This window comes from Durio zibethinus, chromosome 24 (assembly GCF_047325235.1).
Source record: "Durio zibethinus cultivar Kanyao isolate XHJ-2024 chromosome 24, ASM4732523v1, whole genome shotgun sequence".
NCBI lineage: Eukaryota > Viridiplantae > Streptophyta > Magnoliopsida > Malvales > Malvaceae > Durio > Durio zibethinus.
In genome coordinates, this window is record NC_143185.1 from 16,969,820 (window position 1) to 16,987,382 (window position 17,563).

The 17,563-nt window shown below is 30.0% G+C and overlaps 1 protein-coding gene across 1 annotated transcript; it reads left to right on the plus strand.

Annotated features, from left to right (window-relative positions):
* The first annotated feature begins 895 nt into the window (after positions 1-895).
* Positions 896-2,944, plus strand: LOC111316957 (uncharacterized). Its single transcript, XM_022919212.2, has one exon. It carries the CDS (start codon positions 1,285-1,287, stop codon positions 2,761-2,763), a length of 1,479 nt encoding a protein of 492 aa, XP_022774947.2. The 5' UTR covers positions 896-1,284; the 3' UTR covers positions 2,764-2,944.
* The last annotated feature ends 14,619 nt before the right edge of the window (positions 2,945-17,563 follow it).

The window sequence follows — 17,563 nt, forward strand, 5'->3', positions numbered from 1 at the left end:
TGGACCGCTGGTGGTATATTGCATAAAGTGGAGATGGGATCCAACTCTAGCCAAAATGCTTGTGCAAACCGGCATTTATTTGCCACAAAGAGCATTAATAAAAAATTTTGTACACCAAAGTTTTTTGGGGTTCGGGAAAAGGCCGTCTTGGTGATGTCATAAAAAATGTCACCCTTTTCCTGTGAGAAAAGTAGTTGGCAGTGTATGCATTATTCGAGTTGTTCATTTTGAAGCTTCTGTAAAATGATTTCTAGTGCTAGTAGCAATTTTTGTAGTTGAGAAAGTGCGAGGATTTTCCTATTTAAATTTTTTTGCAAAGTTTTTTTTTTTTAATGAGAGATTTGTTATATTTAAAACTGTTAGGATTCAAATTTAATTATAATTTTTTTTAACATAACGAAGTGAAATATTGAACCTTAATTTGACCTAAAATTAACAATTAGAAGTGCAATTTTTTTTTCTGACCGATGGCCAAAGCTCTCGTAAATAAACAAGTAAAAAGGACAAGAACTTAGTAGTCATTTTAGTTGAACTTGATCAACATTCAAGAAGGATGACAATGACTTGATAAATACACCATTCGACCACCTGAAAAAAAGACTTTTTTAAAGATAAAAAACAAGTGGTAGACAAACAAATAAGAATTAAGTGACTTCCTGTAAATAGCAACAAAAAATTATATTTTTCAACAACAAGAAGGAATCTGAAGCAAACTTGTAGTAAAAATTTTGTCTATAAATTAAATTTCTCTTGTTAGAAAGAGGCATCAATCTTCTCAACTCTCTCATTTCTCTATGGTATCTCCCTCCCTTCTTTTGTATTTATCCGGTTTCTTTTCTTTTTTTTTTTTTTTTTGTAATTGGTATTGGAGTAAGAATCAAAACAAAAAACTTTGCTAAATCGATTTAATCACAACTTGAAGAATTGTTTAAGATTAAAATAGGCTTTCCCCCTTTTAACTCTACTAGTGAGGCAGTAGCCACCGAGGGTACAGGGCAAAACCGCGTTAATAGTGAAAACATATTTTTTTTCTTGGCTTTAAGCACCATGTGACTAACCTCATCTTCTTCCCACTTTTCCATGGAAGTCTTCATTCCCCTTTCATATAAATATACAACTATATAGGACTGTTCTTTTACGTACTTCCAATTCCATCCCTCTCTCTCTTTACCCACCCCTTCTCTTTACTTCTTTTTTCTTACATGAACTTTAGATCCAATCCATACTTAAAATCATTGGATCTCCAATATTAGATCTTCAGGGCAATATCCTAGAGTGTCATCGATGGCTGCAGTAACGTACTTCAGTTTCCGTAAGGTACTTTTGCTTTATCTTGCTTTGTTTTTGTTGATTTTTATGCTCCTTTGTGCCTCCATTGAGAGCCATGAGCTTCAAACCAATCGGTTTGGTGCTAGAAGAAGATTGCTAAAGCTTGAAGAAGACGATGAACAATTGTTGCTGAAGAAAAAAAGCTCTGGTTTGTCCACCAAGAACAACCAAACCAAGCTATTCAAATCATCAAACCTATCCCCCAAAAACCAAACTAAACTTATCAAATCAAATTTGTCCACCAAGAACCAAACCAAGCTTTCCAAACCTACCAATTCCACAAAAGCAACAACAGTCTCTAATACCCTTTCCAAGTCTCCATTCAAGCAGCTCAATTCCAGCTCTCAACTGAAGAAACTCAATTCCACTTCTCTCCTGAAGAAGAATCTCAATTCCGCTTCTCAACTGAAGAAACTCAATTCCACTTCTATCCTGAAGAAGAATCTCAATTCCACTTCCCTGTTAAAGAAGCTCAACTCAACATCAAAAGCCACGAACTCCTCCAAGACCACTTCACTTACCTCCAAGAAAACCTCGGATCTACTCAAACTAAGCCCATCCAAGAACAAAACAACCACCAAAATCACTTCTACAAAAACAGCGGAAGACAAAAAACAGACTGACCCTGAATCTTCAAAACCCCAAAAGAACTCAAGCAAAGAAAAAATCCCCACAACCCAGAAACCAAAACAACAGAAAAAACAACCCAGTTGGATTGATCAAGAAGATGGTTCTGATTTAGTAGCTGAGTTCCGAGATCTCCCAACCAAGTTCCAGCAAACCCTTATCCCAGACCTTGAAAAATTTTCAACAACCTCAAAAGCTTACATTGCCAAATACAATAACCAAATCATGAAACAATTCAAACCATATGTCGGCAACAAACATGCCCCTACCATTGCTACTATAATCTCTTGTGCTTTCCTTTTAATACCATTGCTCATAGTTTCCCTCATTTTTAACCGCATCAAAGCCTACTTTTCACTCCAAAAAATCCTCATTTTCATCCAAGTTTACCTCTCCATTTACTTCTCCATCCTCTGCCTCACTTCCCTCGTTACCGGGCTCGAGCCACTGAAGTTTTTCTACGCTACTTCGCCCTCAGCATACGTCTGTTTACAGGTGCTTCAGACACTTGGATACGTGCTATACTTGCTGCTGCTTCTGATGCATCTGATTTTTGTTTTCTCAACCGAGTCCGGGCTGGGTTCCAAGATGTTGGGCTTGGGCCAAACCTTAGTGGGCTTTGCCGTTGGGCTACATTATTACGTGGCAGTGTTTCATAGGGTGGTTTTGCATCAACCGCCCAAGACTAATTGGAAGGTCCATGTGATCTATGCCACGTGTTTCCTGGTGGTTTGTCTGTGTGCTAGAGCCGATAGGAGAAAAAAAGCTTATTTGCAAGACGGTGGTGAAGAGGGAAAGAAAAATTAATTAATTAATCTATATTTTTTTGTGTTCAACATTAAAAATTTAGTTGGTCCTAAATTTATAGTGGTCATAATCTCAGCCACTTAAAATTTGTAGCAATAAAGAACACAATTGTTGTCATAAATGAGATTGTCTAAGAAATTCCCAACGGTCTCTTTCTTTTGTTAATTACTATATTTTTTCCCTTTCCCTTGCCCTTTTTATTTTTATTATTATTTCTGGTTTATTATTTAGATAGAGAAATGTAATTTGTCGACTGTAATGTATAGTGGGCAGTGTAACACAATTGAACAACAAAAATGGTGTTAATTACTTTTGAAAATAGAGAAGAATTTTGGAATTGTATTTCCAAATCCAAGTTTATATAAATTTTTTATTGTTAGTTGTAGCAGTAGCTATATAAATGGTAAGAGGCTATGTTAAATTATTTTAATTTTGAAATTTGACAAGAAAAAGTACAAAAATGTCAGTTTATCTGAGTAATAGTACAAATTTTAGTTATAAATTTTTTTAATATAAAAGAAATTTTAATTTAAAAATCAGAGATAAATTATAATTTATAAATTTATAAATATTATTTTTTAAAAATAATTATAGAAATCTATTAAATTAAAATTTAGATTTTAACTAAACATAAATTTATAAATATTAATTTTTTTCATTTTTCATGTTAAATAATAAAAAAAAAACCCTCGATTTTATTTATAAGTTGTGGAATTTTTATGGCACCAATGTCAAAATCTAGAGATTATAGTCGGAAGCTCCTCCGGTTTCTTCAGTCACTGAAACTAAGGCATCTATTTTCCTAGGATAGACTAGAGTGGACGTCTCACGAGCGTAATATGGAGCGCGCGTTACGGGTTAAAATCTTGGTGACCGACGGTTTTGTTGGAATTGTCGGTGACTGGCTGGATTTTGTACAACCGATAGTAAAGTGCTTACGTGTCTTGTCTTGACCGTAGTTTTGTTCTCTGTATACAAGTACTTTACGAATGGAGCGGGTTGTACAGTAAACTAAAACCCCTGGACCCCTTTGATTTCATTTCATCATAGATTAGACAATTAGATGATGAAATCTTATCCATTATCTAACAAAACTCTTAAATAAAAGGAGGGTCCCACTAAATGTCATTATCCGGAAGATTAAGATGATTGATCAAGATCTTGACCATTTAATTTTGAATAATGACTTTTTAATTTTAACCCCTTGGGCTATTGGCTCTAGGACTTGTTTGTGCGTGATTTTCAATGGAGAGGGGAAATCCAGGAAAAAATGCAACTGGTTTTTCATATAGTTTGGTGAGATGTGTCGATGCAATCATTCTTTCCAATAATTTTGAATGATAATGATATTTTTCTTTTAATTTAGTTTCACTGTGAGAAATATCTCCTCCGTTTTCTCACGATCAAGGGTGGAGCCAGCGGAGGCAGTGGGAAGTAGGTGCCCATGGATGATGGATGGAAGTCGTAGTAGAAGTGCAGCATCAGTTTTGTCAATTGGAAACAAAGTACAGTTAGTTAATGAAACAATCAAATCTACCTGTCTTTGAAACATTCTCCAGATTTAAACTCCATGGTTGGGTTAGACAGTCTCCCATATATATATATATATATATTTGGAAATTTATTGGGTGTGTCTCATTTCAAAGTGGTGGTTGGATTTTAATTAATTCTATTTTCCACAAGCATGGACTTTTCCAAATATATTTTTAACAAAAAAAGTTAAAAGCGGTTAGGGCTAATTAGGCATTTTGGATATGAACTTTCAACACAATTTTGATTGATGATCCAAATTTTATGACATTTTTATAGGCTTAAATTGATTCAATCATGAATCACATGTATATTAATCTGACAAATGTACCATAATTTTAGCGGTAATATGAAAAAGGAATCCTCTTTCCCCTATAGAACATGCAAAAATAAGGGGCAAAAGCTATATAATATATAGTGGTTAAAAGAAATAAAATTAGTATTTGGGCTGAGCTTGGGTCTCAAAAACTTTGCTCAAGCCTGTTTGAAAATGCTGATCGAGCCTAGTTTGTTGTCTAAGTCTGGTCCGTTAGATCAAAACTAAGAGCCTAGCTTCTAAGGTTATTAGAATTACTAAAATTGTATCCTATGTTATTAGAATTGCATCTAAGGTTATTAAACTTCTATTAAAAATTATCAAAATTTTATCAAAATTATATTAAATGTTATCAAAATCTTATTAAAGGTTTTCAAAATTGTATCAATGGATTCAAAAACTCTATCATAAGTTAGTGAAATAATTTCAAGGTTTATAGAAATCAAAATTATATTAAACATTATAAAAATTGCATTAAAGGTTACTAAGATTGTATTAAAAATTATCAAATTTTTTTCAATGTTACTAAGATTCTATCAATTGTTACCAAAATTCTAAATGCGGTTATAAAATTATATTATAAATTACCAAAATTATACTAAAAGTGATCAAAATTATATATATATAAGTTACCATAATTTTATTAAAGGTTACCAAAAGTGTATAAATGATTATCAAAATTATATAAAAAATTATTAGAATAATATCAAATGTTATTAAAATTGTATCAAAGGTTATCCAAATTGTAACAAAGGTTACCAAATTATATAAAAGGTTATCAAAATCAAAGTAATATCATAGATTATCAAAATCAAAATTATATCAATGGTTATCAAAATTATTTCAAAACTTACCAAATTATATAAAAATTTTCAAAATTATTCAAGATTATCAAAATTTCATTAAAGGTTACCAAAATTGTATAATAAAGACCAAAATTATATCATAGGTTAGTATTAAGCACTTTTCAGTCTAATAAAAAAAAGTTCCATTCCTTTATTAGTAATTAATGTTGCAACATCAATATTTTCAAGCCTGTGAATATTTATTAATTTAGAAAAAAAAATTTCATTTTTGTTAGGCTAAAAAGCGTCAATCTAATCACTCAAGTGGAAGATAAATCAAAATATCAATTAATCACATAAGAGATAATAATTTAACATAGTTTGGTCTAACTAACTTACGTCTACAAATGAGAAACAAGATCCACTAGTTGTAAAAAATTACATCAAAACAAATCATATCAACCACTTAACAATCAATACTCATAAGACCCTTTTAATCTCCTCTAATCCTAAAGAATATTCTTAACCCAAACAAACAGATACCCTTGTACACAATTTCAACATAAATAAACACATACCCATATATACCCAGTCATTATACTTACGTGGATCCTCTCAATCTCTTCTGGTCCATTCCTATATACCATACCTATGTGGATCCTCTCAGTCTCTTCTAGTCCACTCACAAACATACAAACATACAAACATACACACTTAAATACATAAATTCTCAGTACTCCTATGGGGTGTCTATTTCATAAAATCCTACTACTTTCTTATATATTTTTCTCATACCTAACCCTATAGAGACTTTACCTATTTATAAGTATACAAACTTGCTTATTAAAATTTTTTTTTCTTTTAGAATTCTTCTTTTGTAAATCTTTTTATCCATCAAGCAATATCTAACAAATCTCAAATAAATCTGTTATGAGATTTCAATTACTATTCCCAATAACTTTTAGAAAATTAATTTGAGGGATATGCAATTCCACAAAGTACAACATTAATGTTTTTTTTTTTTTCTAACATGATTGCATTAACAAATATTTTATGCCTTTCACTTCTTGGTTTAACGGCACCAAGATAGATTATTAGGCATGTAAGCAAACTTGACTTGGAACCAAAACAAGCCCCTTTTCCATCTTCTAATATATATTCCTCTTAAACAAATAAACAATAGGAGTTCTTGATCAATCAGTTAGTTTATTTGCTTCAATAATAAAAAGTATTGGATTTGGGAACCAGTAATCTTTTGTTAACGATGTGTTTATGATAAAACTTGTGAAGATTTTGCAAATTTTACATCATTGCCTTAGATTTTGCTTAACAAGTATAATGAAATGGAATAAAAATGAAAAGCTTATTAATATAATTATTAAAATTTATAATATTTTTAATTTATAATTTAATAATTAAATTAATAATTTTGTCATCGTCACTTATTTTCATCATTTTTATCAAACAAAGCTTTAAAGTAATCTATCTACTTTTGATTTTATGTACAAAAGGTATATATGTAATGAGATCACATTAATGTTCATGCATGTATAGCAATATGTTGCAGTCTTTTTTTTTTTTAGATATGGACCAAAAACTCGATGAGCTGAGTTGTTTATGTCATAATTCATGGTGTTGGATTCCACCTGTTACCTATCTTTTATTGTTGGAGTCAAAAGCAACAATCCTCTATTCAAATCATACACATTTCTCTTTTTTTAAAAGTGTAGCATTCATAATTTAACTGCATATATATGTCGCAAAACTACATATAACAATCATATTAGTAGAAGGGAAATATAAGGATATGAGAATTAAGAAATCAACCAATAGAAAAAGGATCAAAGGAATGTTAAAAATGAAATGAAATCGTTGAGGATAAAAGTGTTAGCAAAAAGTCCAATTCAATCAAGCTAGCGGAAGTAAAAGCCAAACAATCAATAAATCACATAAGAAATAATAATTTAACATGGTTCAGCCCAATTGACTTACATCTACAGATGAGAAAAAAAAATTATTAGTTATAGAAAATTACAAACATACAATCATATCGACCACATCCATACTAATAGATACTTTCAATTTTTTTTAGTCTTATGGAGTATTCTTAACCCAAACAAATACATAACCATGTGCACCCATTCACCATACCCATGTAGACCATTTTAGTCTCTTCTAATCTATTCACAAACATTTAAACATACACACACTTAAGAAGTAAATCTTTAATAGTCATATGGGATGTTTATCTCATAAAATCCAACAACTCTCTCATATATTTTTCTTATATCTAACCCTATAGAGACTTCACATATTTATAAACATACTAACTTACCTATTAAAAATCTCTTTCCTCTTAGAATTCTTTTTTTGCAAGTCTTGTTATCCATCAAGCTATATCTTACCAATTTTAAATAAATCACTTATGGGATTTGTGTCACTATTCATAATAATCTCCACTTTGACTCAAATTTTATTAAATCATTGATTTTTATGCTAGATATTCTTGGCTCTACCTACAATGAAAATCTCGTAATAATCATCTTCTAGTGCGTATCTTTAAACTTCATGCAAATCAATATTTAAAACATAAACTTGAACTCTTCCCTTAAATTAGCTTCTTTCGACTTGCCTATTTCATGTTTTAACCTCAACTCTAATACTACTTGTTAGAATCACAATAAATCTAATACCACTTATTAAGATTATCATAGTTTTGATATCACTTGTTAGGTAAAAAGCCTCAATCCAATCAAGCCAATAGAAGTAAAAATCAAACGATTAATAAACTACATAAGAGATAATAATTTAACGTGATTCGATCCAATCGACCTATATTTATAGATAAAAAAATATGTAAGAGAGTTATAGAGTTTTATAAGATAGATATTCCATATAACTACTGAAGATATCTTATGGTTGTGTATGTTTAAATATTTGTGAGTAGACTAAAAGAGATTGAAAGGGTCTACATAGGTATAGTGCATGGGTGCATATGGGTATATGTTTATTTGGGTTAAAAATACTCTATAAGGCTAGAAAAGATCAAAAAAGTTTATAGGTATTAATTATGGGTGTTTGATTTGATATTTGTTTATAATTCTCTATAACTAGTAAATATCTTTTTTCATCCGTAGATATAGATCGGTTACGCCTAACCATGTTAGATTGCTATCTCTTATATAATTAATTGATTATTTGATTATGCTTTTGTTGGCTTGGATAATTAATTGATTTGTGATTTTTTACTTAATAAGTGATATCAGAACTATCGTGATCCTAACAAGAAGCACTTTTAAGATCAAAGACACATGTTTTTATAAATGTGTTCCATTCTTTCGATAATTAATTTGTTGGCATTTTAAATTTTAATTTTTTTAAGTTATATTCTTATTTTATCTAACCTAGCATAATTCTGCTACAATTCAAATGATTCTCTACCTTTACAACAATGTTAACAACCTAGTCTAGAATTCCATATTTAAATTCCAAGCATCATATAATTGTATGTTAACAACATCACTTGTAATTTGAGTTATTCCATTTAGTCTGTACTTAACTACTTTCTTTATTCTTATTGTGACTTATGTTGGCTCTTCCTCTATTTTTTTTAACATTCTTTAGTTTCTTTATCTCCAAACTAGATATATACATGCATTCTAAGCTATGCATAAGATAATTGATATTAGAGCTCTCCCCTTTATCTTTTTCTTTATCCAAACTCACTTAGTAATCCAGTTTCTAATTCTTCTATTGATTTTACACTTCTATATAATCTTCAATCAAATTTTCTTAATGTAAGCATAATAAAAAAAAAAACATATGATTCTTGGATTCATCCTTTTATTAATATAAGTAACATCTGCCCTCTATCTCTATTCCCTAGCCTTTCAACATGTCTTTAGTTGGGAGCCTATTCTGAATAACCATCCAGGTGATAAGTGAATGATTAGGAATATGGTATCTAAACCATAGAATCCTATGCCATCCAACATTCTCCCTTTTTGGCCTAAGTTCATTCTATATCACTTTGGCTGAGAAGTTGTCCCTTGAAAATGGCCATACTTCTATGCCATTATCCATCTTAATAAATTGTCGAGCCATCGACCTCAGTTGGAATAGTTTTTTTCATCTCCAACTACTGTTATGTTGGGTTGCCATTAGCTAAATACTTTTTCTTTTCATCATGTATCTTCTAGCTATGCTATCCATATTAATCCTGTTTTAGTAAGGATGGACCAAAGGTTCTTCAATATACAAGCCTGGTTCTATGATAATATGTCTTTGATTCCCAACTTACCTTTTGTGTTGGGATAACAAATTCTCTTTCAGCTTACTCTAGCTTTTTTCATTAATCCTTCTCTCACTTTCTTGAAAAAACTTGAACACTGATTGAATAAATTGTAACCTTCCTACATAAGATAAATGTTTGATAAACTAACTTTTTAATTTAGCTAAAATCTTATCTAACAAAGAGAAACAATCTTTCTGTCAACCTTTTAGTTACTAGTGGCACTCCTAAGTATCTTATAAGTAGCATACTTACGTTGAAGCTAGACACTTGTTATATTAATGTAAACTTCTCTCTATTTATCCCTGAATGGTAAAGTCACTTTTTTCACAAGTTAAGTTGTAACATAAAAATAGCATAAAGAGCTTTCAACACATCTTTTATCCCAATCATAAAGTCCAAGCTCTATTTTATAAAAATAAATAAGTCATCTATGAAGCATAAGTAAGTTAGATTGATCCTTTTTGCATTTAAGGTGAAATACAAACACTTCATGTTTAGCTGTTGCATCATGAAGTCTTGACAGTACATTGATTGCCAAGTTAAACAAATAGAGAGAAAGAAGATCTTCCTGTTTTATCCCTTGCGCTCTTTTAAAATAACCCACTAGTCTTTCATTGAAAGAAATAAAAGAACCATAAATTAGTGATACAACTCTGTATTCATCTTATTAACTATTCTTATAGCCTAATTGCCTTTAATACAACCAATAAGAATTTCCAATATATAGTGTCAAATGCCTTCTACAGACCTACCTTAATCACACACCTTGGAGATAGAGTTGTTTTACTATAGCCTCTTACCATCTCCTATGCCATCAGTACATTTTTTATGATGCTTTTCCCCTTTATAAAAACACTTTGGCTCTAACTAATTATGCCAGGTAGGACTTTTTTTAGTCTATTAGCCAAGATCCTAGTAATGCATTTATAGATTATAAAACAACAGAAGATAGGTCTATAATCTTTAATGTTGCTAGAAGTTTTACTCTTTAGGGACTAAAACAACAATCATAGAGTTACTAGTTTGAAAAAAATTACATTATAGCACTGTAAACATCTTCACCTACAATCAACTAGGCTTTTTTGAAGAAATGGGCTATATAACCATTCGGTCCAAAAGATTTATCATTATTAAGTGAAAACATAATATCTTTAATTTTTTTCTTTTATGACAGGCTTGGTTATTATATTCTACTCTTTTGTTGACAATGTGCTTTGTATTAGTTCAACCAAAAGCTCCTACATTCAACTTATAACATTTTTGTCTTCTGTTTCTATAAGCTTTTAAAAATAAAAGACTGGGTCTTGCACAATTTTAAAGTATGTATCCAGCTTGTTCCCATCTACATCAACTAAGATTGTTATGGTATTCCTTTGATAAAAGATCATAAGTATATTTATGATAAAAATTTTAGTCTAGAACCCTGGTTATCTAAAATCAAAATAATCAATGAAAAACATTGGTTATATACAATTTTAAAAGAAAATTTTAGTAAAAAACCACTAAAATTATGGTCTAAAAGTCCTCATTTTTGTGATTTAAATATCGTAGATCTATACAAGATTATACGAGTAAAACTTATTATTTATACCAAGCAGGATATAGATGAATTTGAAATTCAAATTTATGATCTTTTTTCAAAAGGGTTAATTGAATCAACAATTAGCCCACATTCAAGCCTTGCTTTTTTGGTAAAAAACCATGCAGAACAAAAATGTGGTAAACCTTGTATGGTAATCAACTATAAGAGGTTAAATCAAAATTTAGTTTTTGATGGATATTTTATACCTAGAAAAGATGTTTTGATAAATTTAGTGAAAAATGCTAAATACTTTAGTAATTTTGATTGTAAATCAGGTTTTTGGCAAATCATGCTTTCAGAAACCCCTAAACCTTTAACTACATTTAGTACACCAATAAGTCATTACCAATGGACTGTGATGACTTTTGAACTATGCAATGCCCTTCAAATATTTCAAAGGTAGATGGATACAATTTTTACTAAACATGCAAAATATTGTTGTGTTTATATTAATGATATTTTAGTATTTTCAAACATTCTTGATGAGCACTGAAAACACTTGAATATTATTGCTCAAGAATTTATTACTTATGGTATTATACTCAGTCTAAAAAAGATTAAGTTAGAAAAAATTGAAATTGAATTTTTAGGTTTAAAATTATCTTCATATGGTCTCTTTTTGTAAGATCATATAATTTCAAAAATTAAAGATTTTTCAAAAAAACTGAAAAATAAAAAAATTTACAACAACTTTTAGGTTTTCTTAACTATGGAAGACAATTTTTTAAAAATCTCTCAAAAAGAGAGAAGGTTTTGCAAGAAAAACTCAAGAAAGATGTTGATTTGCAAAAAAAACTCAAGAAAGATGCTGATTTTACCTGGACATCTTTTGATTTTGATATTATTAAACAAATAAAATTAGAATTAACTTAATACCAAAAGTATATTTACCTAAACAAAGTGATTATCTAATTCTTGAAATAGATGCCTCAGATAAACACTAGGGATGAGCAAAAGCTCAAAATAATGAACTAATTTATGGTTATAATTAAGATAAGTTTAAACAAAATGAGCTTAAATATATCATTTTTTAAAAAGAATTATTAGCTATAAAAAATGATATTACTCGTTTTCACATTTATCTTGCTCTTGAACATTTTGAAATCCAAACTGATAACCAATCAGTAAGGGATTTTCTAAAAAAAAAAAAGATAGACACTAATCCAAGAAGAATTAGATGATATAATTCTTTATATCAATATAGTTTTACTATTGAATTCATCAATGGTGATAAAAATCTTCTTGCAAATTTACTCAATAGACCAAATGGACAAAGGCAAAAAACCTTTGAACAACCAAGAAAAATGGAGAACAATTCATAAGAAGCAAACTAAAAAAGTTTCTTCTTCTTTTTCTTTTTTTCCACTATCACCAATTCCTAAACCAAGAATTTTTATTCACACTCTTTGTGGTTATCTTCCTTGTTAGATACCACAAAGACCCTTCTATCAACCTCCTGCACTACAACCAGTAATGCAAAATCCCTATTCTCAGATTGCACAAGATCCAAATCAATGGATACCCATTTCATATTCTGAAATTGTATCTTTAATAGAAAAACTTTTGAAAGATACACAAATGAAGGAAATAGAAATAAAAAATTTCTATAATCTAGGTTTTCTAGTTGACATATACAATATGCTTAACAATACTTGAAAATCCCATTTACCTCAGAATAAAGCTCAATTCTAAAAAAGATTACCAAATTAGCTAAGTTTTTAGCTAAACAAGCTAAAGAAAAATAACTCTTTGATCAATTGGTTTTCGAAAATCTTTTTTCTTCATATCTGCTAAAACAACAAGACATTGATTTCTTTGCCATTGAAGAAAACCAATTTTCTATTCAAGAAATAAACAATTTCTTAAATCTTTGTGAATACTTTAAAGATAAACAATATTCAAAATTAATTCAGTTAAAAAGAATTCTTTTATTTGAAAAAGCTACAATATTTCTCCTAAAAGAAATATTCCATAGAATATACTCTTCAATACTTCTCGAAATAGAAAAACTATTAAAAGAAAAATTTTTTGAATTTTATTTCTCCATCTATCTACAAACAATATAAATAGGTGAACAAATTCCAAAATTAAAATTTTGACTTGATCATGAAACATTCAATATAAAAAGTATCGAATTAGGTATAATAGGTGAAATTGTTGTTCAAAACTTCTCTTTTCATCATCTCACCTATTTTCTTGCTTTCATCAAGTCTAAATTTTCTAAGTTTGTTAAAGAGAAAAATTCTTTTAGCCATATCAGATGTGGGAAGTTTCCAAATTAATGTCAGAACCAGAATTAGAACCATCAATGGATGCTCTTGAAAATTTTGAACAGTTAACTCAAGCTATTCAGAAGTTTGCAAATTTATCAAAATATCAATTTCACATAGGAATATTTATGATGAATATTGCAAAACATTTTTTATCACTGGCAAAAACCCAGAGTTGATCTCGGACTTAGCAACCACTGATGGCCAAAGAATCTTTATCAAAAAATTTTATACTGCTATCAACCATGAAATAATAGTAAATTCTCAAGTAGTGGAACTACTACAAAAATTATAAAAAAATAGAAGATATTGATCCTCCTCAACATTTTTTATTTCAATATCAAGAAGGTTGGCAAATGTTAAATAAATTCATAATAGAATCCTTACAATCTTTCAACCCTGAAGATGAAAAGCTAATTAATATGGATAACATTTAAGAAGGATAAGCTAATCCAAGCTTATCTTCATTATTGTAACAGATAGTTGAACGATAGCTCGATCTCTAATACAAATCATTGTAGCAAATAAGCTGAAAAAACAACAGACAACCACAATAAAAGTGTATAGTATAAAGCTATGAATAGTACTTAGATTGCTACGGTAACTTAACTAAAATTAACCAATCATAGTTAGAATTTGTTTATAAATAGGACCTTTGTAAGAGAGTAAAGCAGAGTCTTCTGGTAGCCTCTCTCACAGCTATTCTTTCTCTACCATCCTCTCTTATTTTACCATCCTCTATTTGGATTTTTGTTTTGTTTTCCTTTTTCTTCTTCTGCTTCTTTTTCTATAAATGGTATCAGCCATGTTATTCTAGATTTTTGCTTTAAGAATCTCTCTTCTACCTTCATCAATATTGTAAGCTCTTTAAATAGATTTTTCTCCCTTATTTTCAAGTCTTCTAAAGGATTTTGAGATAGCATGACAGTTTGAATTTGGCCCAGGTCTTCCCTTTCGGCATGAGTTTTTGTAAAAAAATCACCATAGTAGTTTTGATTGAACTTTCTTAACTCCACTTTTAACCTTTTGAGTTTTTTATGCAGCAAATTCATAAGATTGCCTCAAATAGTAATTTACCTTGAACTATCCACAATCTTATTGAACTTACATTTTTAGTCCAATAATTGAAAATTTTGAATGGTTTTGAAAGCAAATGACATGTTTAGCATGATATAAGTTGCATTGGTGGTTCGAAACCTCAAGTGTTAAGAACTCCACATGAGACTACAAATAAACTAAAAGCCAAAAATCATTTATGAGAACTTTGTCCAACCTCCTTGCTAAATGATATTTTGGTTGATTAATTGTCTAAGTAAGTTTAGGCCCTGTAGACACATGCTTAAGTAGCACTGCTTTTCATTTCAGAAGTGAATGTTTGGTTGCCATTATAGTCTGAGCTCTTATCAGTTTGAGCAATGATGTTAAAGTTACTAGCTAAAATCCAGGGGTTATCCAGAACATTACCGTTAAGACCAATTAGGTAAGACCGTAGCCTTTTTCTCTGTATGCCATCATTACTGCCATATATTACAGAAAAATAAATTTTTTGGATTCATGCTAAATACAATATATGATACTTTGGTCTGTGACTTTTATCAAATCAGCTAGCACATGATCCTTCTTAAGGATCCATAATCTATCATTAGGAGATGCGAAGTAATTGTTAAAGATGCTCCATCCATTGAAATGCTTCTCTAGTATAAATTGCAACTTATATTGCTTAACTCAAGTCTCTATTAAATAAGTAATGTCTACATTTAATCTTTTTATTTTATCTATTACTTCATTTTGCTTTTGAGGATCATTAAATCTTCTAGTATTCCATATGAACCATTTCATGAGGAATGATAGTAAGATTGACTTCCAGAGGTTGTGGACCCTGCCTTTACTTGTTTCTTTCCCTTATCTATAGGTAATTTCTTCTTATTCCCTAAGGTTTTCATCAAATCAACTACCCTCACAGCAACAACTATTTACTTTCGAAGTGAAGGCAAAATTAAATCCTCTAATGCATTTCTAGGATCCAAATCAGTACAAGCATATTCTATTATTGTCTTTGACTCTTTAATAGATTTTGATATTATAAAATTATTTGTTCAGTCAACTCGAGCAATTAAAGATGGGCTGTGCATCAAATTTCTCTTTCCTTTTATTGTCCCCTTGTCTTTGTTCTATTCTTCATCATTTTTCTTGCTCACCTGTGCATGTTCACTAACCTTATCATTACTCTTCTTTGGCACCCACACTTGACCTGTTGCCCAAAGATTCAAATAGCAGTCGAATAGCGGTGTAGCGATCGTTATTTCGCGGTCGCACCACTATCCGTCACCGCTATTGGAGAAAAAATGAGGGAGAATTTGAATCTCGTCTATAGCGGATGAATCACGATCGTGAATTACAATGTAACGATGAATAGCGACAATAGCAATCTGTTATTGCCCGCTATTACCGCTATTCCTATTTTCATTCAAAAATTAAAAAAAAAATAATTTGATTTTATTTTAAAACTTAAAATAAAAATAGCTAGAAAGAAAATAAACATCAATTTACAAATTTAGAAAAAAAACTCACAAAACTTAAACTTTTAAAAATATCAATTCTTTCAAATTCAACTTCAATCATAATCAAGTATATGCAATTTAAGGTAAACAATTAATTTAATACTCAAATTATCTTTTTTTTTTTATTTTCAAAATTACCATGATTTTGTGTGTTTTAGATTAGATTGGACTATGATACATTGGTAGAAGGAGGCATGAGTTATTGAGACTTAAAATAAGAGATAAAAGATGAGAGTGAGACTTGAGGTTGATGGAAGCAAGCAGATAGCACACATTAAATAAAAAGAGAACTGAGAGATGAGGATGAAGGTTTGGAGAAAAAAAAATTATTGAATGCAAGGTGAAGGGATGAGAAGTTGTGTGGGTTTGTGCATTTAGTCAAGAGGCAAAGGAAGTAGACTCGAGGCTATTATTGTTGAAAATTACCCATAACATGAAGGCTGTCAAGTTTGATTTACTATAAGTTTATAAAAAGCAATTCTCTTGACTCATAAATGATAATGCTCTTACTTAATTTATAAATGTCTAATCACTTATTATTTGATTTATATATAATATAGTTCGGTAATAATTTGATGAGTACGGTAATTAAATAATAAATATATCATTTGTTATGATTATTTATTTTTTACATATTTATTTATCTCTTATTATTTTTTAATTATCATATAAATAATTTTTTAAATATGAATATTTTATTATAAATATTTTTTCTTAAATAAATAAAACACATGATATGATATAAATTACTTTAAAAATCATAAAATAAGAGGTTTTATGATTAATAATTATAATTATTATATTTCATACCAAGTTGAGCAAAATTTAAAAAAATTAACGATCACGATAACTACAATAACCGCAAAAATTTTCATTAAATATCCGCAATCGTGACAAACATGATCGCTACCGCAATTTAAATCCCTGACATCAATGAATCTTGAAGCTTCCAAACTAGCCTTCATTTCAACACAAATTTTTACGTAGGTCAATCTCTGCCTATTTGCTATGATCGAATCCATATACAGAGGATTACGCAATGCACTTGCTATGTAGCTCGGCCCTCTCTTCTAGTATAGTTACAATGGCACATTGCCCAACTGCACCTAGATTGGAAACTTATCCATATTGAATTCCGAAGATTTTATTCTTGGTACCTATTTCTAGACAACCAGCGGCTTGTTTTATATGTGCCAAGGGCCATGTTCAATTACCCAATCTCCAGCTACTTCATTCGAGAACTGAATCACATACAAGTTACGTCTAGCAGGCTTAACCTCAATCGACCATTCTTCCCTCATAAAATGTTAACCATCTTTGAAAGAGATTGAAATTTGGCATTCCTCCGATGAATTGGGCAATGAAAGAACTCTATCGATGGTGAATCCCTTCCTTAAGTACTTCATCTAAAGGTTTCACTGTTATTCTACCCTCTACCTGTACTGGTGGAAAGTACTCCAAT